Source organism: Trichoderma ghanense (genome assembly GCF_004382785.1).
Source record: "Trichoderma ghanense strain CCMA-1212 chromosome Unknown scaffold_5, whole genome shotgun sequence".
Taxonomy (NCBI): domain Eukaryota; kingdom Fungi; phylum Ascomycota; class Sordariomycetes; order Hypocreales; family Hypocreaceae; genus Trichoderma; species Trichoderma ghanense.
This window is the reverse complement of record NW_027395668.1, coordinates 211,223-234,575: the sequence shown is the minus strand read 5'-3', so window position 1 is coordinate 234,575 and position 23,353 is coordinate 211,223. Positions and strand designations below refer to the sequence as shown.

General features: G+C 55.6%; 9 protein-coding genes across 9 annotated transcripts in view; 3 read left to right on the top strand and 6 right to left on the bottom strand.

Moving 5' to 3' along the window:
• Positions 1–137: 137 nt before the first annotated feature.
• Positions 138–1,268, top strand: CCMA1212_005013 (uncharacterized protein; the record flags this gene model as incomplete). The annotated part of the gene is made up of 1 exon (XM_073702294.1): positions 138–1,268. The coding sequence occupies one exon, from the start codon at positions 138–140 to the stop codon at positions 1,266–1,268; it is 1,131 nt and encodes a 376-aa protein (XP_073559092.1).
• Positions 1,269–2,389: 1,121 nt separating this feature from the next.
• Positions 2,390–4,646, bottom strand: CCMA1212_005012 (Zinc finger protein grt1; the record flags this gene model as incomplete). Its single annotated transcript, XM_073702293.1, has 4 exons — positions 2,390–2,962; positions 3,026–3,234; positions 3,289–3,590; positions 3,643–4,646. 4 exons carry the CDS (start codon positions 4,644–4,646, stop codon positions 2,390–2,392), a joined length of 2,088 nt encoding a protein of 695 aa, XP_073559091.1.
• Positions 4,647–5,151: 505 nt separating this feature from the next.
• Positions 5,152–5,527, bottom strand: CCMA1212_005011 (uncharacterized protein; the record flags this gene model as incomplete). The annotated part of the gene is made up of 3 exons (XM_073702292.1): positions 5,152–5,186; positions 5,258–5,361; positions 5,424–5,527. The coding sequence occupies 3 exons, from the start codon at positions 5,525–5,527 to the stop codon at positions 5,152–5,154; spliced, it is 243 nt and encodes an 80-aa protein (XP_073559090.1).
• Positions 5,528–6,375: 848 nt separating this feature from the next.
• CCMA1212_005010 (uncharacterized protein) lies at positions 6,376–7,613 on the bottom strand (the record flags this gene model as incomplete). The annotated part of the gene is made up of 2 exons (XM_073702291.1): positions 6,376–7,532; positions 7,607–7,613. The coding sequence occupies 2 exons, from the start codon at positions 7,611–7,613 to the stop codon at positions 6,376–6,378; spliced, it is 1,164 nt and encodes a 387-aa protein (XP_073559089.1).
• Positions 7,614–10,513: 2,900 nt separating this feature from the next.
• On the bottom strand, positions 10,514–10,899 carry CCMA1212_005009 (uncharacterized protein; the record flags this gene model as incomplete). Its single annotated transcript, XM_073702290.1, has 2 exons — positions 10,514–10,833; positions 10,896–10,899. The coding sequence occupies 2 exons, from the start codon at positions 10,897–10,899 to the stop codon at positions 10,514–10,516; spliced, it is 324 nt and encodes a 107-aa protein (XP_073558758.1).
• Positions 10,900–11,499: 600 nt separating this feature from the next.
• CCMA1212_005008 (NAD-dependent malic enzyme) lies at positions 11,500–13,528 on the top strand (the record flags this gene model as incomplete). Its single annotated transcript, XM_073702289.1, has 5 exons — positions 11,500–11,989; positions 12,051–12,082; positions 12,138–12,402; positions 12,461–12,704; positions 12,766–13,528. 5 exons carry the CDS (start codon positions 11,500–11,502, stop codon positions 13,526–13,528), a joined length of 1,794 nt encoding a protein of 597 aa, XP_073558765.1.
• A 293-nt stretch (positions 13,529–13,821) lies between these two features.
• CCMA1212_005007 (uncharacterized protein) lies at positions 13,822–15,421 on the bottom strand (the record flags this gene model as incomplete). The annotated part of the gene is made up of 2 exons (XM_073702288.1): positions 13,822–14,765; positions 14,833–15,421. 2 exons carry the CDS (start codon positions 15,419–15,421, stop codon positions 13,822–13,824), a joined length of 1,533 nt encoding a protein of 510 aa, XP_073558762.1.
• A 1,894-nt stretch (positions 15,422–17,315) lies between these two features.
• On the top strand, positions 17,316–21,409 carry CCMA1212_005006 (uncharacterized protein; the record flags this gene model as incomplete). The annotated part of the gene is made up of 2 exons (XM_073702287.1): positions 17,316–21,111; positions 21,162–21,409. 2 exons carry the CDS (start codon positions 17,316–17,318, stop codon positions 21,407–21,409), a joined length of 4,044 nt encoding a protein of 1,347 aa, XP_073558763.1.
• Positions 21,410–23,091: 1,682 nt separating this feature from the next.
• Positions 23,092–23,353, bottom strand: part of CCMA1212_005005 (60S ribosomal protein L23-B) — a gene marked incomplete at both ends in the record, with an annotated part of 1,813 nt that continues 1,551 nt past the window's right edge. Inside the window, one exon of the mRNA XM_073702286.1 lies at positions 23,092–23,097. Within this exon, the coding sequence (XP_073558764.1) occupies positions 23,092–23,097 (6 nt within the window). The remainder of the gene's footprint in view (positions 23,098–23,353) is intronic.

Genomic DNA, 23,353 nt, shown 5'->3' with positions numbered 1-23,353 from the left:
GGCGAAGATGTGAGGATTATAAGACCCGAAGATGGTATGCTTGAGGTGAGTCTTGTGAAGAGGACATCATTAACCATTTCATCTTTCTGAAAGACAATTAGCGCACAACAAAATACTAGAACTACATCATCTCAGCAATGGCTTCGCAATCCTCTCTTCCCACCACCCATCGAGCCCTCGTGCTACACTCCATCGACACCCCCCTCAAAGTCGAAAGCCGTCCCCTCCCACAGGCAACCCCAGGCAACGTCGTCGTCCGCGTCCTCGCCGCCAACGTCCTCTCCTACGGCCGCGAGATCCTCGACGGCACCCGTCCCTACCCCTATCCCAAGCCATACGTCCCCGGCGGCAGCGCAGTAGGAAGAATCGCAGCCGTGGGATCAGACTGCAGCACCTTCTCCCCCGGACAGCTAGTGCTCGTGGACATTGTGGCGCGCGCGAGGGACGACACCTCGGCGAGCTACCTGATGGGCATACATCACGGGTTTTCAAAGACGACGGAGAAGCTTGCTGCTGATGAGTGGCGGGATGGGACGTATGCTGAGTACGCCAAAGTTCCGCTTGAGAATGTGTATGCGCTTGATGAGGAGCGGTTGTTGGGTGATTCTGCACAGGGCGGACTGGGGTATACGGTTGAGGATTTGCCGTACATGTTTCGTCTTCTTGTTCCGTTTGGGGGATTCAGGGATGTCGATCTCAAGGTTGGGGAGACGATTCTCATCGCGCCTGCCACAGGACCGTTTGGAAGTGCGGCTGTGAGTCTTGCGCTTGCAATGGGGGCAAAGGTCGTCGCCATGGGGAGAAACGGAGAGGTGCTGGAGAAGTTGGCCTCGACGAGCGACAGGGTGAAGCCGGTTCAGATCACGGGGGATGTCCAGGCAGACGCGGCGGCTATCAAGAAGCACGGCCCCATTGACGTCTTTTTTGACATTTCGCCCCCGGCGGCGTCGTCGTCTACGCACATCATGAGCGGGATATTGGCGTTGGGACGCTCGGGGAGGGTGAGCCTGATGGGGGGCATTGCGGGGGAGATTTCGATTCCTTATGCGGCGGTTTTGTTCAACGATTTGAAGCTGCATGGGAAATTCATGTACGAGCGGCAGGACGTGAGGCAGTTGGTGAGGATGGTGGAGGCGGGGGTCTTGGGGTTGGGGGGCAGGATTGGGGCGAGGTGTGAGGGGGTTTTTGGGCTGGAGGGGTGGGACGAGGCTTTTGATGCTGCGAGGGGGAATGCTGGGCCTGGGCAGTATGTTCTTGTTAGGCCTTGAGGTTGCGGTAGGGAATGGGGGCTTGTGTACGGGTTTGTATGGGGGATTGTCCTGGTTTGGGGTGGTTAGGGGGGGAAGTGATGTGAGTGATGTCGTTTAGGAGGACGACTTGAGAGCGCGTCGCTTCATCTTTTTGTCTCCGGATTCTCATAAGATGTCTTTTCATGCTGAGCTCAGCGACAAACTTGCATTTTCTCGACCTTGGTCTATCGTGTTATAGCCACTCATGATTTCCAAACCATCACCCGCGGGACAATGAGCCCCTGGGGAGAGTTGGTATTTTACTAGAGTCAAGGCAGAACTTATGATATGGCCAGAGCACGACAGCCCGTACTCAACTTGAATCTAATCGTCCTTTAAGAACCTCACGAGAGAAAGGGGGGGGGGGGAAAGCAGTTACTCTAAAGTTATAAGCATAACTTTGTTGAAGTTTCTATGTTGGAGGCTGTATGAAGTAATAGTATCTTGAGTTGACAGTATAAAGGACAAGGACCCTAAGGTATGTATGTAAAGGTAAGGTAAGGTAGTTGCAAGAGGAGCGGCACGCAAATGTTCATGATAGAACGCTCCAATCATGTCAAAGGTGCTGATGTAATAATCTGCGTCAAGTTATATGCGTCGCTAATTCCGTAATTCCGTCGCTCGTGTTCATCGTATAAGCCGCGAGGTGGCGTGATGTAGATCACGGGGGTTGAATGATGACCGAGGGTTTTTTTTTTTTTTTTTTGCCTGTTGTCGAGAAAAAGGTATAATGTAAAGAATTTAATGCCTGTTATTCTTGCGAAGCTGAAGTGGTGAGAGTGTCGTGATGAGTATCGTAAGAGAGCGTCGTGAAAGAGCACACAGGAGGAGGTAGGTGTTCATGGAGTCCATAGGTTCAAAATGGATATCAGACAACGCTTGAAATGCTCTTGGATAACATATGAATGCTCCCGGATCATATCATGCAAAGCCTCATTGTGAAATCATGCTATGCATTGCAATTTTGCAAACGCCCTACTCCCTTTTCCCGCTCATAGCCAGGTGAAATAGCGTACAAGAACATCACTCAATATCCAATCTGGCAACTTACACCCAACAAACCTTCGCATATCATCTAGAAATCAGACAGGTCAAGGCCCTTACAAGCCCGTCTGCCCCTCTTCATTCATCCTCGCATTCAAAATAAACTCAAACGGATCAATCGACATGAGCGTCTCGACGTCGAACATCCTCCAATCGAAATCCGGATCCTGCGCCCCCGGGATACTCATCGCGCCCGCCTGGCCCTCTGGCTGCTGCTGAAACGGCACCGCAGACGACCGCGCGCTGTTGGGCGCGTAGTACGTCAGCGACATGGACGGCACCGAGGGCGGGTACGAGGCAGTATCGGAGGGCGTCAGCATGCCGTTGGGGTGCACGGACAGGCCGGCGGCGGCGGCGGCCTCGGCGCACTGGGGCGTGCCGCAGAGGCTCTGGAGGCCGCGGCAGGGGTTCGCGTTGGGGACGACGGTGCAGAGGATGCGGTTGATGGCCTTGATGAGGATCTGGATCTGCGAGGGGGACGCCTCGTTGGTGGGGGACATGGAGGAGAGGCAGTCGAGGGCGGCGTGCAGCCAGGGGAGGTGGGCTTCGACCTTGGTCTTGTCCTGGAGCATGTCGAAGCCTAGGACGTAGCAGGCGCCTTCGAGGAAGAAGGAAAAGTATTTGGTCTCCTGTGAGCGGTGTTAGTTCACGGATGACCAGCTCGCTTGACAGCTCCACTTCCGAGACTTTACCTTGCAGAGGTCGTTAATCTCACTCGACTTGTTGATGTACTTGATAATCTGGCGGGCAGGCTCCAGGCAATACTCGCATGCTGTGTCGAGCCATGTGAGCTCCCGGAGCTTGTCGCACGACTCGGCGCCCACCTGCGGCGCGGGACTCCTGAGCTTTCCGCGGAGGACCAAAAAGGGGCGGAACATTAACAGCTGAACGTGCTGATACACTGGGATACCATGTCAGCTTCTCTTCGACCCAAAATAGAGGAGCATCCGCATACTCGAGGCAATGATGGTCTTGCAGAACCCGCACTCCCCTGTCCCCGGCTCCCCCTGAATGTCGAGGTGGACGTCAAGCAGCTGCTCCTCTGCATACGCCTGCAGCTCGTGGCGAAGCTCCGTAGCCGCGTTCCACATGTGCAGCAGCGACTCGTGATGCTGGTTGTAGATGCGAGCCGCGCATTTCGATATGAGCCTAGCCAGCCTGACGAGCGCCAGGATGAACTTTTCCTCGGCCGGCACGGGGACTCCGCCGCCGGGGTCAGAGATGGATGTCGGGCGCCCGAGGCAGAAGCAGACCCAGCTATATCATGTTAGCATCTTGAATGGTTTGGAAGGGAACGACATGATCATACGTCTCCATGATGAACAGACTCCAAAACGTCAACCGGCGCTGCAAGCAGTCCCGCATCTGCCCCCTGATGCTGATCCCCCTATGCAGGCCCGCCGCGACGGCCTTCCTCGAGGCCACGCCGACGTACAGAAACGCAGAGTGCGGCCGCGACCGCTCGAGCTGGAACTGGGCCTGCAGCAGCGGGATGTGGATGGCCTGAATGTTGACGAGCTCGCTCAGCTTGTCGGCGCCCTGGGAGGCCCGCTGGAAGAGGAACTGGGCCATGGCCTCCTCCTCGAGGACGGACGCGCCAACGGCCATGGCCAGCATGACGACGACGACGTCGGGCGAGTCGAAGGAGAAGAGCCCCGGCGAGGCGTAGAGCAGCTCGGCGCGGCGGCGGAAGTCGTCCTTGGTGAGGATGGGCAGCAGGTGCCAAAAGGTGCACAGGTAGCGCTCCAGCGCGCGGCCGCACAGCTCCTTGTCGAGGAACATGGCCGAGTAGTCGCTCGAGATCATGGTGGCCTTGCCGTCGGCCAGGTCGCCGAAGAAGAGCTGGCGGTTCTGGAAGAGGTCCAGGCCGGGGCCGACCTGGGCCACCTCCTCGCGGCGCGTCAGGGGCGTCTGGATGCCCGTGATGAGGCGGTAGATGGAGTGCAGCATGGAGAAGTTGGACGAGGGCCCGTAGTGCAGCTGGATGATGGACGACGGCGACGTCGTGATGGCCGCCACGCTGTGCACGTGGAAGCCCCAGCTGTTGTCGTCCCGGGGCCGGTCCCGGGGGTCCGGGGCTCCGGGGGCCGGGTTCGGGGTCGGGGTCTCGACGTCCGGGTTGCTGGCCCCGGAGGACGAGGCGGCCGCTGCCGCTACCGGCGTCTGCGTCTGCGACTTGCGAGGCCGGTTCCTCGTCCGGGAGCGGTACACGCACGACACGCTCCGGTTGAGGCACCGCGCGCACGGCTCCTTGCCGTCACATCTCGTCTTCCGGGCCCGGCACGCCTCGCAGGCCTTGCCGATGTTGGTCATCTGATATCCGGGGATGGATAGGAAACACGGACCCCGGATTCCCGGGCTTCACGCGCAACAACCGTAAGGTATCTGACTGATGAATTCGTCCGTCTCTGAAGTGCGGAATAACAGCAACGATGGCGGATACTATTCAACGAGTGTCCCGCCGTAATGCTGCAGTTGCCATGTGTTGTATGTCTGGTTGAGAGGCAAGGGAGAGAGCTGCATTTGTCAGCCTGGGATGAGCATTCGATCTTGAAGCTGGAATTGCAGCCACAGTCCCAACGCCAATCGACATCAGTCTCCTCGTTCTTCACCAATAAGATGATGGGATTGATGTTGGATCTTCTGCTTGAAAGGCCGTAGCGCGGAATTAGCACGCTGAAATACCGAGTTCTCAGGTTTTGTCGATACATGCCTGCACCTCACGTCTGTCCACACGGTGCGCAGTCTCGGAAATATAGCGCCTCTCATTCACTTCTGCTGACAATTCCGGCTCTCGTAATTCCGACGCCGCCCGCCTCTAATAAAAGGGGTTGACGACAGTTGAATCAAGGACTATGATAGATCAGCTCGCAGACACCAATCAGACCGAAATATGTCTATAAGGTAGTCAGTCACTCACTTACAGGCACACATGCAGTTCACGTTCAACGGCCATCTGGTGCAATATCCCAAACTGCATTGAACAAACGACTTGGAGCAGACCTTGCTGTCGCAGTACTCGCTGGGGCTGCAAGAGCCTTATCAGCCAGTTGCCCTCGAGAGACGGCAGTGCAGCATCGTCTGACGTACCACTCGAATTTCTCACCAAAGGCTTCGACGTCGTCCAGAGCTTCGTCCAGATTGCGGCGCTCTTCTTCCATCTCCTCAGTGAACCGATCCTTTTTCCAACTCATGATCTCTTTCTCGTAGATTGGCGAAGCAGATGTTGGTGTATCCCAAGTGACAAGATGGTGATGAGGGAGTCAAGTCTGACACGGAGAAGGCAAAGGGAAGCAGGGTCGTTATATACCAGACTTTCGACTCGTCCGAGCCTGCTTCATGTTGTGTGACTTTGAACCAAGAGCTGCATCCCGACAGGAGGATGCTCTACAGGGTGCTCTGCCCGCGGCTATGATATATGAAATCTATTCGCAAGATTAGGTTATGTGGTGAAAAACCCTGCCTTGCCGAATTGGCCTTGTACAATTTCACTTACATCACGTCCTCGGCGCCTTGGGTCACCCCTTGGCACAGCCCCCCAACCCTCCCCTCCCGCGATTCATGTTTGTCCCTGATCTTAATAGGTAGCAGCAGTCTGAGATACTCTCAAGCGCTCCCCAGTCAGGTACATTCAAGGGGAATATGAAGCCGTCACGAACAGCAGAACACCAGCGCTTTTGCATAAGAAATGAAGAGCAAACCTCATATGATCTAAGTTTGAAACCAAGGCTTGCCCATGCTTATCACAGACTGCGACCCTGGTAATTATTTTCAATAGATGCCCAACAAAGTCATCAAAGACTTACAATACGTCTATTTTCACAATAGTCACTGAAGCGCAATAATCTTGGTGGTACTTTTGTGTGTGTGCTCAGATGAATTGGTAGTGTATAGACCATCAAATCAAAAAGGGGGAAGCCAAAGGTCAACTTTTATTCGTCGACGCGACATCAACAGCTAATGGTCGATGCAAGAAATGAACGGTGGAGGCTATGCCTGATCAAGAGTATTTGGGGAGAGTTGTAAAGTGAAGGGGAAAAGCTCAGTGCGAGTATCGGCGACTGATTCTATCGGCGGCTGATTCTCTCATCGCACGACTGGAGATGTGGGCCTCGCCAAAGTCATGTAGTTTCGGCTCGACGTCTTCTATCTTGAGCCCGTCGTACTCTGCTTGATCGTACTCGTAAAAGTCACGTACTCCTTGGAGATCCAGTTCGCTGACTTTGTGTTTCCTCAGATGATCGTAATACAGCATGACCGACTGGTCGTCCTCACTTCCAAAGAACACAGAAGGGTTTCCCCTTTCTCTCTTGTGAGCGAACCCGTGGCGAAGACCCAAGATATGGCCAACCTCGTGTGCTAGGATGTTGGACAGGTATTCGGCCTTGGACTCGCTCTTTTCATATACGAGCAACTCGGCAGGCTCAGTATCAGGCAAGAAAGAGATGGCGTATCCTTTACATTTGCCGCCCTCGAACCGGACGGCGAATGTGGCTCGAGAGTCGCGAGGGACCTGCTTGAAGCTCACACCGATGCCCTGCCACATGGAGATGGCCTGCTTCATGGCGTCTTCCACCACGAGCGACAGCGGAGGCGGGAAGCTCTCGGTGCACACGATGTAGCTGAGTTCGGAGCCCTTTCGCCAGCGCGGGATGCGGCCATACGATCCGATGCGCAATTCGACGCACGCGAGTCTTTCGGTGGCGCAATTGTACGAAAACGCTGGATCCAGTATGCGAAAAAGATCGGGTAGTTGGTGAAGGCGATCAGCGGCGAGGGCCTTCTCGGCTATGGTGCTCGGCGGTAGACCTGCGGCTTCGTCGCCCTCGTCGCCTATCTCCAGCTCGGGCGGATATTCATCATTGGGCGACCAGATATGATCGTACAATTCATGTACACGCAGGCCGTTGAGGATGGGATCAGCACCATGGCCGCCACAGAAGCCCCCGGTGCACATGGCATCAACCAAGACATGACCGTGGTCAATGACAGTTGGAGTGCCGACGCTTGAGCCATCCGGGGTGTCATCCGGTGTGGCCTGCAGAGTGCCGTCTGCTGTGCCGTCGAGAGTTCCGTGTACAGCGGCATCCGAACATGAATGCCCGTGGCCGTTTGCGAGACGCGCTGCCTCAATGAGGGCAATGTCATTGGCAGACAGGTAAAGATGAGGACGCAGAGCGCTGTAGGAATACGGGAGGTCTGGTATGGAAGTCATTGAGGTTAGCAACCGTCCTGTCAACCGACGCCGTCATACCTATGGAGAATGAACACACCACGCATCACCTCTGTCTCGTCCGACGGGTGCTCTGTTGCGGAAGAGACACGAGTAACGCCGGATCTTGGAACGTGGGAAGCCATGATGGGAACTTGTGGTTACAACGTCTCCGGCATATCACACGTAGCCAGGCTGCCGCTCAAAGAGTGATGACAAGTGTCGAGGTATGAGGATGAAGGGCCTGGTTGGGGGAAAGAAGGAAGACAGAAAGTAGGGTCCCTGAAGTGCAACTTTTATACTGGAATCAACCGGCTCGCTGATGCGGCTGCGGTGCCGAGCCTGAGGACGCGTGCCGCGACGGGCAAGTCCTCCTATTGCGCCTCCAGGCCATCTGGGCGGGCGAGTTGGACACGGAACGGTGATACGAGGAGAGTAGAGACGCAGTATCTCATGCATGCGAGTACACGAAGGGGATCCCATCAAGCAGTCGTTGCACACACATGGTAGCAAGTATGCACACATGAGAAGGAACAAGACTTGTCCTACTCGAGACAGTGCTCTAGTTGTTGCTTTGTGTGCGTATATTCTCCTTTCACCGGCTGGGGTCGAATCACGCATTCGCTGCCACGGAGGCGTTTGTGTGGCTGATCTGCTGCAGATTGCTGGGGCGGCTGGCGCTCCAATTGGCTGAAGCCTGTACGAGGGTAGCCTGCTAGGCCAGCACCCCTCAGGTTGAGCCAAAGTAGAATACTATCTAGTGATGACTTTCATAGTGTCATATCTAATTACATTCTTATTCAAAAATTGTATTCTTACTATGACTCTATTTTTTGAATCTTAATCTAATTATATTTGCTTTATTTTTTTTAGATAATATTAACAGCTAGAGTAAATAAGTGATATGATAATATTTTATGAGTTATGGGTCTACGTGCAAGATACAAAGGATTCAATCCTTTGGAGGATTAGAGTGCCACGTATTTCTTTCGATGCTAGACTAGGTATGCACAGGTTATCTCTAGCGCAAAAAAAAAGTAACCTAGGCATGCACAGGTTATCTCTAGCGTAAAAAAAAAAGGTGACCTGGGCATACCTAGCTTATCTTTTTTTTCGCACTAGAGATAACCTATGCATGCCCATGTACAGGTTACATGGGTACCCCTGGACTGAAGCCCTTAGTATAATTTAACTCAAGATTTAATACAGTATACTTATATACCTTACGAGATCTCTAGAGAAGTAGGTAAGCTTGTAGAGTAAGGACTTATGTACCGAAGCTTTAATATAGAGTAATAGAGGGTGATAACCTCTGTGAGAATACTTGAGCACTCAGTTAGAGGACGCTGGTCGGTACTCGTGCACTGTTGACTACCTACTTTGGCCGGCTACCTCGTACAGGTCATCTGCCCTGCGCAAAGCTTAGCGTGCGTGGCCCAGGTACATCTTGAACCTGAAGGGATGAGGGCGGCCGTCCAGTGGCTGCTCCGGCTGGGTCGGTCTAGTGAGTGCTGAGGCGCTGCGGCGCTAGGTGCCGCTAGCCTGGAGGTGCTGGCTAGGTGCTACTGGGTGCTAGGTAGGTAGGTTTCTAGGTGCTCTATGCTGCTAGGCTGGAAGCGAATGCCTGCTAAGCATGGGCACCCACGGACCTCAACGTATGGACAGGTTATAGTATGCCTCTGTACTAGTAGGTACGGGCAGTATCCCTAGGTATTAGGGCAAGAAAGATTAATTTTATAGCTTAGAACTAAGGTATAGATAATTAGATAGTCTACCGATTAAGAAACTTCTTTAGCATATATATTCCTTATATATATATTTAATACTTAGCAGCATTAGTAATAAAATAGATGCTTGCTGCGATTAAGCAAATAATACATCTAGAGTTGCGATCGAAGCTCAGTGCAGTAAGAAAGGCTTCAATTGCTCTTTGTAGTCTCCTGCTAGCACCGTGCCGGAACTGTGCTGACCCTGGTCACCGTCCCACTCGATGTGACGGGCTGGCAGGTCGGCTCAGTGAGGCCGAGTTGTACTCGTACCTAGTTGAAGCCCACCCGAGCGGGTGCAGGGACAGTCTTGAATGTCAGTCCCCTGGCAAGGCTAACATTGCAGTACACACTTGATACAGTACAGGGCACCCCGCTGTGGTGGATGCCCTGCTTGGATCTCGAGGTTGTCTTGTTTGTTCCTGGCTCTTTCAACAACCAAGCCTGCGGCAGATCGCCTCCGGGGTCATAAGGTCGGCCAGTGCCAGCATACAGGCACTCTCTGCTATGGGCTCCCGCATTTTGTATGTAATGGGGCATAGTATATATGAATATACAATATATATGTAATATCTGAGGGAACTCGGAAGAATTAATGATCAAGTACTGACTTACTAGTAGGTGTGAGTTGGCTGCTTTCGAGTTGACCAGGGCCCATGGCAACGGTGTGCCGTTCAACTTGAAGTTGAACCTACTATAAAGTATGCAAGGGAACACGTACTGAGAGTTTCGGTGTCTCGGCTTGTGATGTCTGTCAAGTAATTGGCTTGCGGATATGCAGTCATGGGGCAGTACCTCCGAATGCCCCGTCACTTGACCTCAACGAAGTCGACGGTAACCAGGGTAGGCGGACCGAAATACCAAGGCACCTTGCAGCTTGCAACTGCTGTAATGACGCCCGATATATCATCTTTCTTGGTACGTCAAAGTCGAAAGGCATCTCAATAGCAGCCACAAGTCTCAAATCGCAATCATGCATCAGGCGAATCGGCATTGTGTCTTGGATATTCCACGACATGTGTGTCCTACAATGGCCGTACGAGTACAATGGCTGACCGAACAAAAAACAACCCGAGGCTTCCATCTGCTGCGGGGGGTGGGACGAAATCATACAGGGGTCTTAATCGATAAGAACCCCCAACAAAACAGCAAACTGCTAAGAATTTTCCTCTCCTCTTTGCACCCCAATCTTATAATTCTTCTCACACAAACAAATCATTCTCATCAGGATCAATGATGACGCCGACTTGACGGTGCAAGACTTGACTTGGTCTGCAAGACACTCGCCTCGGCAACACGGTAGGAATATGAATCTTCGTCCTTTTCTCTTCTGCCCGCAGCACATCCATGCCAGCCACTCCATCCTCCCACGAGTCTTTCTTCCAGGCGCGCCGCGTCTTGCGGTTGCGCCTGGAAGGGCTGGCGTATCGATCTGCAGACGAGGTTATTCCGGTAATCTCGCCTCCAGCATTCTGCTGCAAGACGAATGGGCCATCATAGTCCGTGTCGATTCGGTTTCCCTCTGGGGAAAGTTTGCCCACATCGGCGCGGCTCCCAGCGCTCCTACATACCTTACCTAGACACCCATCTTTGCTGCGTGATACTAGGGCCTATCTGAATGCTGCGTTCGCATTGTTGTGTTGAGATGTCGGGTGGCGTTTACGTTATTTCCATAGCTGGAATTTGAAGCCTGCGGACGACAACAGCTATTATAGGTAGTAGTTGACCAAGTAGCACAATATCTGCGACTTGTGAGGCAACAAATGAGAGAAAATACACAGGCTGAAAATCTCCTGCTTTCACATGTCCCAATCTGGAAGTCTGCAGAAGATCGCGTAATTTGTGGTAACTGCAGTGCTGCTGTACATCGTCACCACATGGTTACGTCACTCTGGCTTGCTCCATCTTCGGCATCCATCTTACCTTATCGTGCAACTCTTACGAGGCACAAGTACGACCTGGTTGTCGATTACACCTCAACACCAAACTGTCTCCATCACCGTCTTATTCTTTGCCTATTCTTCCCCTCACTTCCCCTCACTCCATAGATGCCGCTATGAACAGCATCCTAAGAACAGCCTCCTCTCGTTCCAGCAGATCCTATATATATCGTACATCAACCCTCAAGTACTTACAGCCGCCACCGTCACCCCTCCTATATAAATCTTTCTCCTCATCCTCCCTCACCATGTCTTCGAGCAAGCCCACCAAGTTCAGCCATCTCCCGCTTAGCACGACCGGCCCCCTCGAATGCGCTCTCACCGGCACCGCGCTCCTCAACAGCCCCATCTTCAACAAGGGCTCTGCTTTCCCGCTGTCCGAGCGTCGAGAGTTCAACCTGACCGGCCTGCTCCCGGCAAACGAGCAGACCTTGGACAACCAGGTCAAGCGCGCATACCAGCAGTACCAGTCCAGGGGCGACGACCTGGCCAAGAACACGTTCCTGACTTCGCTCAAGGACCAGAACGAGGTGCTGTATTTCAAGCTGCTGCTCACCCACCTCAAGGAGATGTTCAGCGTCGTGTATACGCCAACCGAGGGCGATGCCATTCAGAACTACTCGCGGCTTTTTCGGCGTCCAGAGGGCTGCTTCTTGAACATTGACAATCCTGAACTCGTGGAGCAGGATCTTGCTCTTTGGGGAACTGCTGATGATGTCGACTACATCTGCGTGACAGGTAACGCTGCCTTTATGTTTACAAGGCTCCATGTACGGCCCCTTGCTAACTCTCATCACAGATGGCGAGGAGATTCTTGGAATCGGCGACCAGGTGAGCCCTACTTGGGATTCTAGCTAGGAGATCTTCTTATTGACTCTTCCCTCAGGGCGTGGGCGGCATTCTCATATCGGGAGCAAAGCTGACTCTCACGTCCCTCTGCGCCGGTGTCCACCCCAACCGAACCCTCCCTGTAGTCCTAGACTGCGGCACAGACAACCAAGATCTGCTCAACGACGATCTCTATCTCGGCCTCCGCCAGCCTCGTGTTAGGGGGAAACGATACGATGACTTCATTCAGACGTTTGTCGAAGCTGCTAGGAAGCTGTTCCCTCGAGCCTACATCCACTTTGAGGACTTTGGCACGAAAAATGGTACGATTATCTTCCAACTTTAGCTTCGAAACAAGGCTAATGGTCGTTCAAACTGCAGCCAGGCGTCTCCTGGAGCTATATCGTCCCAAGATTGCTTGTTTCAACGACGATGTACAGGGCACAGGCTGCGTGACGCTTGCTGCCATCATGGCCGCGCTGCACGCCAGCGACCAGAAGCTCAGCAATTCCCGCATCGTCATCTTTGGCGCCGGCAGTGCTGGAGTCGGTATTGCAGACCAGGTCAGAGACGCCATTGCGACGGAGCAGAACACTAGTCATGAGAAGGCTTCACAACAGATTTGGTACGTTTGCCAGTTCACATACACGCTTTTTCAATGCCGCTAACATACTAATGGTTCACAGGCTCATCGACAAGGAAGGCCTCCTGACGACCAAATCAGACGTCTCGGCCGCCCAAAAGGGGTACGTCAAAGACGCCTCCGAATGGAGTGATAACACCAGCCTCCTCTCCGTCGTCCAGCAGGTCAACCCCAACATCCTCATCGGCACGTCCACCGTGCCCGGCGCCTTCACCGAGGAAGTCGTCAAGGCCATGCACGAGAACGCGCCCCGGCCCATCATCTTCCCGCTGTCCAACCCGACGCGGCTTCACGAGGCGAAGCCGGCGGACCTGCTCAAGTGGACGAACGGCAAGGCGCTGGTCGCCACCGGGTCGCCGTTTGAGCCCATCACGGGGCCCTGGGGGGAAGATGGCGGGGACGTGACGATTGAGGTTGCCGAGTGCAACAACTCGGTGGTTTTCCCCGGCATAGGCCTCGGCTGCGTGCTCAGTCGGGCAAAGCTCCTCACGGACAAGATGCTCGTGGCCGCCGTCGAGGGCGTCGCATCGCTGAGCCCTGCGCTCAACGACGCCACCGCACCGCTGCTCCCGGACGTCGAAGCAGTGCGCCCCGTGAGCGTCCAAGTAGCCAAGCGCGTGATCCAGGCCGCCGTGAAAGAAGGCGTGGCCACAGAAGCCGGGATCCCTTCGGACGAGAAGGATCTCGAGGAGTGGATCAGGGAGCAGATGTGGAACCCCGAGTACCGCCCGCTGAAGCTGGTCAAGATGGAGAACGCGACGAGGGCGGCCAAGGGGGAGCTTGGAAAGGCGATGCCGGGGCTGTAGCACAGGATGGTGAGGAGACGGCGGAGGTAGAGGAGGAGAGACCAGAACATAACGAGGCTTTGTTTGTTTTGTATTGCTACTTGAATACAGGAGAAGTAGATACCTTGACTGCTGGACCGAACATTGGGTATTCAGGACACTTTACAAGCATAGACATAAAGTATCTTTCAGGCAGGAAGAGGTTTATATATGATGAACAACGCAAGGAGTGTCGAAAAGCTCAGCTCAAAAAGCACGAAAAGCGGCAGGGGTGTGTCCAACTTATATCAATAATAGGCGCCCTAACGGTATCATTACTCCTCCTCCTCCTCAGACTCCTCCTCTTCCTCTTCATCATCCTCATCCTGAACCTCCTTCTCTCCCGCCTTTGTCCTCGCGTGATTCACGCCCACCTGCATACGGCGAGCAACGTACCACTGCGCTACAATGCCCACAGACAGCGTCAACGAGTCCTTGAGCCACCCGGCGACCCACTCCCGGGGATCAAGCTCCCCCTCTTCGACAATGCTCCGGATGTCCTCGTGCATGCGGCTATGCGGGGAGTCCGCGGCATCGTCGTTCAAGGGGCTCGGGGCCTCGAGCCAGCGAGCCCACTTGGCGGGGATGGGCTGGCTGATGGTGGCATACTCAATCTCGTGAACGGGGTCGACGATGAAGACGGCGAAGCGGAACTCGTCCTCGTTCTCCTCTTCGTCGGCATCCTTTTTCTCCTTTGCCGCGGCCGCAGTCCGGCCGAAGAGCGTCTTGTCCTGATCCGTGATGATGGCCTGAACGGACAAGAACACGTCCGACGTCCGGACGGAGCCAGGCTCGGTGACGCCCGATCTGGCCTTTGTCTTGACGGCCTCGATGCCTCCCTGGGAAGCAAAGTACTCGGTGGCATACGACTCGGCGTTGACGCGGCAGAGCTTGGTGCCCTCGACGAGCCCCTTGACGACGCCCAGCTCGCGGGGCTGGTCGACCTGGCGCCACCAGGGGCCGTCGTCCCAGCCGGCGGTGTCGTCGTGAGGCCGCGAGGAGCCGCTGTCGTGGCCCCTCTGGACGACCTTGAGCTCGCCGCCCTCGACCTGCTGCATGACGTCGGAGAAGACGTCGTAGATGAGGGGGTCGAGGGACGGGTAGCCGACCAGGTCGTGGGTGATGTGGATGAGGAGGCGCTCGTGCGAGCCAATGGGCGGGGCGATGGTGTTGATGATGTTGGATAGGGTTGGCAGAGCGCGGTTGCGAAGCTCGTCGCCTTTGTTTCGAGACATTGTTAGTCGAATAGATGACTCTCTACTGTTTTCGAGGGCGGGCAAACTCACCATAGCTCTTGAGTGTGTTGACGTCGATGCCGCTCCTCAGGCCCTTGACCTGCTCAGCCCACTTCTGGGCCTCCTCGTTCTGCTGGATCTGGTTGTACGCTGCCTCGGCCTGCTTCATGACCCCGGTCGCCGTCGACAGGATGCCCCCCCACCAGCCGCCTCCCGACTGCTGCGGCTGCGCCTGTGCCTGCGCCTGCTCGACGGGCCCTCGCCTCTCGGCGTCGTGCAGCTCGGAGCTCGTGGCGCTGGGCGTGAAGCTGGCCTTGAGGCTCCGCGAGCTGTCGGTGGACTTGCGCGCGGCTGAGGAGGCGGCCTTGCCGTCGTCGCCAATGGGGGGCGTGGCCGTCGAGCGGCGGGCAATGGCCTCCTTGAGCCGGGGCGTGTGCGGGCGGGAGGCGGGCTGGGGCGCCAGCTCGGACTCGAGGTCGGCGAGGATGTCGTCGTTGCCAATGGCCTTTGCGGCGGCGGCGGCCGAGGTGGGCTTCTTGTTGGGGGGCTTCTTGGCCTTGGAGTCGTCGCCGATGCCCGAGAAGAGCTCGTCGAGGTTGTCGTCGGCGGCGGGGGCGGCCTTGGACTTTTTGGAGGCCATGGCGGAGGTTTTTTGGGAAGCTTGGTGGTTAGTGTTAGTTTGGCGGGATGTTATGGTGGGGGATGAGGTGCGTGGTTGTGGTCCAGCATCTAGGAGCTGATGATGATGCTGGCGATGGGTTGAGGGTCGTTGTGTTGTGTTGTGTTTGTGTTGTTTTGGTTACCTACCTTATGGGAGGAACACGGAGTAGTAGCGCGGTACTGTAGGTAGGAATGTCTGCAGTGGTGGGGTAGCGATTTGGAAGTCGAGATACTTTGAACTTGAGAGGTACAGAGACGCTGCGAAGTGGCTACGGGGCAAGTCGATACAACGACAACAAAGCATGAGATATCAGACCGAAGAGGGTATTTTGAATCCTTTCAATCTGATCTCAGAGGGGTAAGCGTATATGAGGATAACGCGGCCTTTCACATTGGAGACTCTGTCGAGATACGAAGTAATAATTACTTCATACCCCAGGTGCAGATGCAGACAGGAACGCCATGTACCCGTACATGGAATCATGGAGGGAAACCAGCAGCAAGATGCAGCAACACGCAGTTGGCTTAGCGCGGCATCGCCTGGGCAGAGGTACTGTACAATGTATCTCTGTCGCGCTGGACGGGCCCCTGGGGGAATGGATGGCCACGTCTGTAGCGGTACTTGCAGCCAAACTTGCCGCCTCAGCTCTGCCCTGCATTTCTTCATCACGAGTTCGCCTTGTTGAGATGATGTCGAGATCCAGAGCGCAATCTAATCGATCGTAGATTCAATCACCTTGAGAGCCCTCAAGGTAGACCTCCAGGGACAAGCCACAGTGGACCTTTGCTAAAGCTGAGCGCAGTCTGCCAGATTCTTTTTCACCTCCTTAGCCGATTAGGTGCCGATCTGTAAGTCAACCCGCTAGAGCCGCGTGAGTGAGAGCAGGCCTCAACTTTGCCCTCACCTCACTTTTGTGAGCTGCCCTCACCTTGGACTCACTTTCTCTGCACCCGCATTCACCGAGTTGGAGCCATCACCGCCATTTTTTTTTTTTTTCACTTGAAGTGACTGTCTATGGGAGTAAGATCACTTTTGTGAGGCATCGAATAGTCCAGGGAAACTCTCGGCATCTCGTGGGTATAGTAGGTAGGCATCAATCAAACTTGAAAGTCGGTCGAGAAAGTCGCAAGGCTCAGGGCGCGCACATCCAGGCACAGGTACCCAGTACGCAGACATTACGGCACTTGGCAGCGTCAAGCCGCAGTAGCGGATACTTGGAGGTACGTACCGCTCGCCCGCGGCAGCGCTGGGCCAGTCATAGAGCGCAGAAGCGCAAGCAGCGCAGCCGTGGCTTATTCGATCCACGAAGCTGCAGCCGAAAAACGACTGGACTGACAGCCAGCAGGCACTGACACTGACGGCCGGCAAAGAAATCTCTGATATCGAGCTCACCTCGGCCTCACCTGAGCAGCTGCCAGGCCCGTTGTTTAATTCACTGCCGCCTGCGCGCTCATTGCCGCATCTCGACTTGCTATTGTTGCCCTCCTTTTTTCTTCTTCAGCCTTCTGCTGCTTCTCGCACAGATTTCCTGGGCCCGGCACGCCACGCTTGGTTTCCTTGGCCCGCCTTCACACTTTATACCCAGAAAGACCAAAACTTCAGCCAAAGCGGCCGTCACCATTTGCCCCCAAACGTCTTCTCTCGCAACATCTGCCCTCCGACTCGTGTTTCTTCTCTCGTTCAACTTTTTCCCTCTCTACTTTTTTTTTTCTCTTCTCGCAGCATCGTCTTCGTCTGCGGCCTCGCCTCGTTTTCATTTCGGTCTCGCGGATGACATCTTCCCTGCACTGCCTGTTATTCTCTTACACACCCCTTATTAACCACTCACACACTCAATCCTGTTTCCCTCCCAGGCTTGCTCCGGCCTGGCATCATGGACCGCGCTCGCCGCGCAGCAAACAGCCGCCGCAAGCCCCAGGGATCCTCTTCGTCTCCTCCGTCTGCGTCTGCGTCTTCGTCTGCGTCTGCCGCGGCCTCGGACGCCTCGCTGGAGCGGCAGCAGTCGTCGGCCAGTCCCATCATGGCGCATGCCACTAACACTCCCCAAACCGCACCGCAAGGCCGGCGCGCCAACAAGGCCCTTCAGCCTGCCTTTACCTTTTCCACCCCAGGCCCTGTCCGGCCGTCGACGCTGAGGAAGAGGTCCAAGACCATGGACGACTACGCCGTGGCCGACGACGACTTTGAAAACGACAGCCCCAAAAAGGGCGGTCACAGCCTGCGCAAACGCGCGCGTGTCGACTACACCCTGGAGCAGATTGACGACGACGGTGACTTTGCTGCTGCTGCTGCCGCCAACGCCGCCTCTACGTCTGCCTCTGCCTCCGCCTCTACTTCAGCCTCGGCCTCGGCAGCGGCAGCGGCTTCAGCCTCGCGCAACGGCAAGAAGCGGCGGACGGAGAGCTCCAACTACGACTCTGAGGATCTCTACGGGCCCAGCCCCAAGCGGCGAGGCGTCTCCGTGGACGCTGACACGCCCCCCAGCCGGCGCCGCTCGTCCGCCCGCAAGCTGCTCGAGGCCAAGGCCTACAAGGACGACGTCGACGACGACGAAAAGGACGTCCAGGACACCATTGAGGTCGGCGTGACGGCCTTTGCAGGCCCGGACAGCTCGCCCTCGGCCGCCTCGTCTGCAGACCTTTCTCTGTCTCTGTCTGCCGGCCCACAAAAATCTACACCCGTGCAGCCAGCCTCTGAGCAGCAGCAGCACGACAGCACGACTCTTGCCGGCCTCGCCGAGCAGCATCACGACGCTCGCAATCCGGCCTCACCTTCATCAGCTGCTGCGGACTCTACCGACATGGTGGCCTCTGATGCTGCCGCCGCGGCCACCGGCATCGAGCCTCACTCTCACTCACCCGCTCACTCACACTCGCCCTCACCCGCAGACGCTCACCCGCCGTCAGTGTCCGTGCACGCGCCACACCTCGCCAGCACTGCACCAGCCACAAACCCTCCCGAAGGCCCGGCCCAGCCACAACTCAAACCGCAAGCCCGCGACGCCACGCTTGTGCCCTTTGCTGCTTTGGACGATACAGTTCAAGGCGCGCACTCGCTAGCACAGCCAGAGCCAGAGGCAGCGGCCAGCGCACATATAAACAATGGCATCGGCAACCCGCAGGCCTCTGAGGAATCCTTGCAGTCTTCTCTCTCTCTTCATCCTCCATCATCGCAGCCTTCGTCGCCGCTTCCCGCATCGCAGACTGTTGCAGACGACGCTTACACGCCTGTGCCACTCACCGCTGACAAAGACACTCATGCTGAAGCCGCCGCACCTCTCGAGCCGTCTCCCCAACTTCCCGAAAAGGAAATTCGCCAGGGCCGCGCTGTTGAGCCGCAGGACAGCGAGACGCCTGCCCAGTCCGGGGCTCAATTGGTCCCTCAGCCTGCTGCGTCCGCGTCCGCTTCCGCTCAGGAGCAGCCATACTATCCTTCGGCTGCCGCTCACCTGTATACCGTGTCTGCCCCATTGACGCAGCACCCGCAACCTGAACCTACACCTGAACCGCAACATCAGCCTCAACCTCAACACCAAGATCCCCAAGCGCAAGATCGATATCAAGATCAAGATCAACCCCATACCCCGGCTCGAGACATGTCCATCGACAAGCAGGAGCAGTCTCCCGAACAAGACTCCAAGGCCTCCAGCCCTGTGCCTGCCGTGGCCATATCCGTCACCGTCGCCAGCTCTCCAGCATCTCCCACCACGTCTGGTTTCGACTCGGCCATCATGGAAGCCTCGCAGTCCACCAGTGCCGACACAAAGTGCGCCGACCATCTCATGCCACAGCCCGAGGGCGATGCCGCCACCGCTCAGCCGTCGGCGGAGGACGGGAATCAAGACGTTGAGGCGGATCCCGCAAGTCGAGCATCGCAAGCTCTCTCTGAACAGGAAGAATTGCCAGATGACTTCATTCCTACCAGATGGAGTCATCTCACCCCTTACCTTGATGGGGAATATGTCTGGTACCCTGAGAAGAAGGTGGCCCAGGAAGACGAGGTTGCCATTACCGAGTACCCGGCCGCCGATGACCTTGAGCCGGTTGTCGAGGACAACGACGACGTGCCCGACGCCCTTGGCACCGGAGCGCCCAGCAACGCGCTCAACACTCCCCTGAGAGGATCGCCTGTACTCGACTCCATGGAGCCGACTGCTTACAACTCTCCCGCCGCTGTTGGAGAGGACGGCGACGAGGTGGACGTGTCTGAGGAAGCGCCGGAGCGTAGCCGGGCATACCGCTACCGCAAGCTCAGGCCGCCCGAGGAGTTCATCGACCTCGTCAAGGACTATGAAAACATGTCGACGGAGGAGCTCACGCTGGCTCTGCACGTCATCACTACCGCCATGGCTCACTGGCAAGACGAGTGGAACTGTCTCGGGCAAGAGGTTGACGACTACGAAAACTCGCTCCGCCGACGCGCGGCCGATCTCAAGTACGAGAACCGAACCCGCAACCTGAACCAGCAAGGCATCAGCTGGGAGGAGCCCGAGTTTGTCGTCAAGGGCTACAAGGCCAAGGACAAAGAAGGCATGAATGAGACGCGCTACCTCCAAGCCCAAGACAGGATCATGGCCGCCACCTACGGTTTTGAGTATGATCCGCACCCATCCAAGATTGGTCGCCAGAATCCAGAGACCCAGCAGGCGGGCATCATGACGCGCGGCCGTTCGCTACGCAACCAGCCCAAGCCCACGGCCAAGGCCACCGAGGCGGACGAGGTCACCGGCAAGCGACAGCGCAAGCCCGTCCAGCTATTCGACCCGGCCACCCAGGACGTCAGCCGCGCCGCGACGCCCGTGCCGGCTTCCAGGCCTCGCCGACGCAGGACCGCCAACGGCGACAACGACGATGGCCAGGCCAACGCCGCCGCCGCCGTCTTCAATGGCGAGCCCGTCGCCTCAGAGGAAGAGGCGACCGGCGATACCAAGCGGAGGCGCAACCGCGCGACCCGCCCCAAGGCGACCGTCGTCCCCAGCATCGTCGAGGAGCTCGTGGCCGCCGCCCCTGCCGTTGAAGAAACCCCCGTGCCGACCCCATCCAAGTCGGGCCGCAAGTCGCGCGCCAAGCAGCCCATCAAGTACGACGACGAACCGGTGCCCTTCCCCTCCGTCGAGGAGGAGCAGCAGCAGGAAGAGGAGAAGCCGCAGCAGCCGCGAAAGCGCATGCTCACCCTCAAGATCCCCAAGGGCAAGAACATCAGCGAGCCCACTTCGGCCATCACGGACAATGGCGATTCGCGACCCTCGACAGCAAATTCTGAGTCTAGTGTACACACTGCCGAGTCGTCGTATTCGTTCCGCCCCAAGCGCCAGAAGCGATTCCGCGACGAGCCCGAGGAGAGCGAGGAGGCAGCCGTGCAGCCTCCGGCCGCCAAGAAGAGGAACAAGCGCTCCAACGCCGTGCCCGCTGCTCCCGCTCAGGCTCCCACTCCCACTCCTGTGCCTACTATTGAGGATGAACTTGCTGCCGCAGAGCCCATCGCGGCCGACGCCGCCGCCGGGATCAATGGTCGCAAGATCCAGAAGATCAAGGTTGTTCGCCAGACGCCCGCCAGCCGCAAGGGCACGCCATCGGCATCGGCGCCGCCCACCGGCGAGGAAGCCGAGGAGCCCCAGAAGGACTACAAGTCCATGACCAAGTCGGAGAAGATGTCCGCATCTATGAAGAGTGAGTTATCATAGTCATCCTCTCCCCCGTTACCTCAACCCCGCTAACAGACTTCATCCTAGGTCGATGGGCCAATGGCAACATGGCTGGCGCCGTCGAGAAGCGAAAGGCGACCCTCGCTGCGAAAAAAGCCGCCCAGGCAGCGGCTGAGCAGAGGGTCGGACTGATCGCTCCGAAGCCCAAGGTGAAGGCGGCCAAGAAGGAGCCGGTCGAGCAGACGGAGATGCCTCCGGCCTTTACTCCCCAGCAGCCACAAGCGCAGATTCCCGGAATGGACTACCCGTTCCCTCCCGCCTAAAGATACCCCAATCCGCATCACCATTCACCGTCGCAGAGCGCGCCCTCCTCCGACATAGGGCGGGCACCTCGAGAGAGCCCAAGACAAGGGCCTCCTTTTCGCATCTACAGCAGGCGGTCGCTGTCTGTAAGATCTTTTTCGCCCGATTTTCCGGTTCGGAAACGGATGATTTATGTTTCGCAATTGCCGATTCATGTACCATACTTGGGCGACAGCGGTCTGTTTGCTTGCTTTGAGCAGTCCACAGCTGGCGACGACGACTTGCACGAGTTCACTCGGAGCACATACATTGAGCACGCACATATACTGAGCCCGCACGAAAACACAAAAAGAAACACGAAAAGAAAAAAAGAAAAAAAAAAGTTATTCGCCGAGAGGCACTGGATCGGTTCCCTACAGGATGCCACAGTGGCCCCGGGTTTGCGTTTGAGAGATTTCGAAACGAATGAGCACGATGCATATTGGACATCGGCTATAGGGGGTCTTGGACTCTTGGTTCTCCCCCGTTTCTTGTTTTTCTTCTCCAATTTTTTTTCTCGACTTTTTCCCTCGAGTTTTGTTTACCGGATTGGCAATGGCATTCGGACTAGCCTTTTGAAAGAGCATACAGCCGGTTGGTCCCTCTGGCGTTGGTTGGCCTCCTCGAGAGTCGCGGCTATACAGGAGGAATATTCTGCTTTTTCCCTTACTTTTTTTTCCCTTTCTCGAAGGGAACTCGGAACTCGGTTTTGTGTTCTTCTTTTCTTACCCATCGTCGACTTTGCTGTTCGACGCTTTTGAGGGAGTCTCTTTTCTACCTTTGTCGTTTCTTCCAAGTATCCGGCCTTTTCCTTTTTCCTCGTGCATCTCAGGAAAAGAATACAGGAGGTTCACTGCGGATTCCCCCACCTTTGCGTTTTGTACAACAACAACAACACAAAAGCACTTTTTCTGAAACGAGACGAGCCAACGAACGACGACTACGAAACAACGAATGACAGGGTTCTCTTTGAGGGAAAGGGGATGGATAGCAAAGAATGAAGGGGTGCGATGAACAGCTGGGTGGCATCTTTTGTGACAGCAGGGCTGGGCTGGACACAGGGATTCGCCTACTTGGTAACTCTCGTCGACCTCTTTTTCTTTCTCACCTCTTTTTATATCCCTTGAGGCCCTTGTTTTCTTGGTACCTTTTCTTTTCCCCGCTGATTGCGGATTTTGATTCGGTTGTATTTGATTGATTTCTCTTTTTCGTCTTCTTGATTTTGTTTTTTTTTTTTACTCTGATATCCAGAGTGTTGAGCCGGCTGGCTGGTTTGGTGGTTTCGGGGGTAGGGCGGAGGTAATAAATACACTTGCTTTTTTTCTCTTCTTCTTTTAGTTGTATTTGAGGGTTTCGTTGTTGAATACTAGGGTAGTGCCTAAGGGATAATAAAAGTTGGCAGAATCTGCACAAATTTTTTCTTGATGAGTGTTGGTGAAGTGACTGTACCTTATAATATGTTGTAGGAGGATGTAACTGGTATGGAGTTGTGGTGAAGTGACTGTACCTTGATTTTGTAGGAGGATGTAACTGGTATGGAGTTGTGGTGACGGACCGTGTTGAGGTGCAGAGTTGGGAGAATGCAAGCATCTGAATGGTCGCAATCTCTGTGGAAAGTTTATGAATTTGATGCAAGGGAGTTGAATGGAGAGCATCTAATTCCTCAATACTTTTTGTTGTTTCGGCGTCGAAATACTGAATATAGTAATGCAGTACTGGTCCTTCTTCGTTGCCGTGCAGGGTACGTAAACGTCAAGCGGTTTGCAGAAAAGAAAAAACAGGGAATGGAGCAAATATGGACATACATGACAACCAATGATGCGCATACAAATGCGACGTCTATCAACAAAGGCTACAACTTAAATTGTGCTCGTATTAGTCTAATGTGTGTCTCTATTTATTTTGCGGTGCCTACGTTTTTTTTT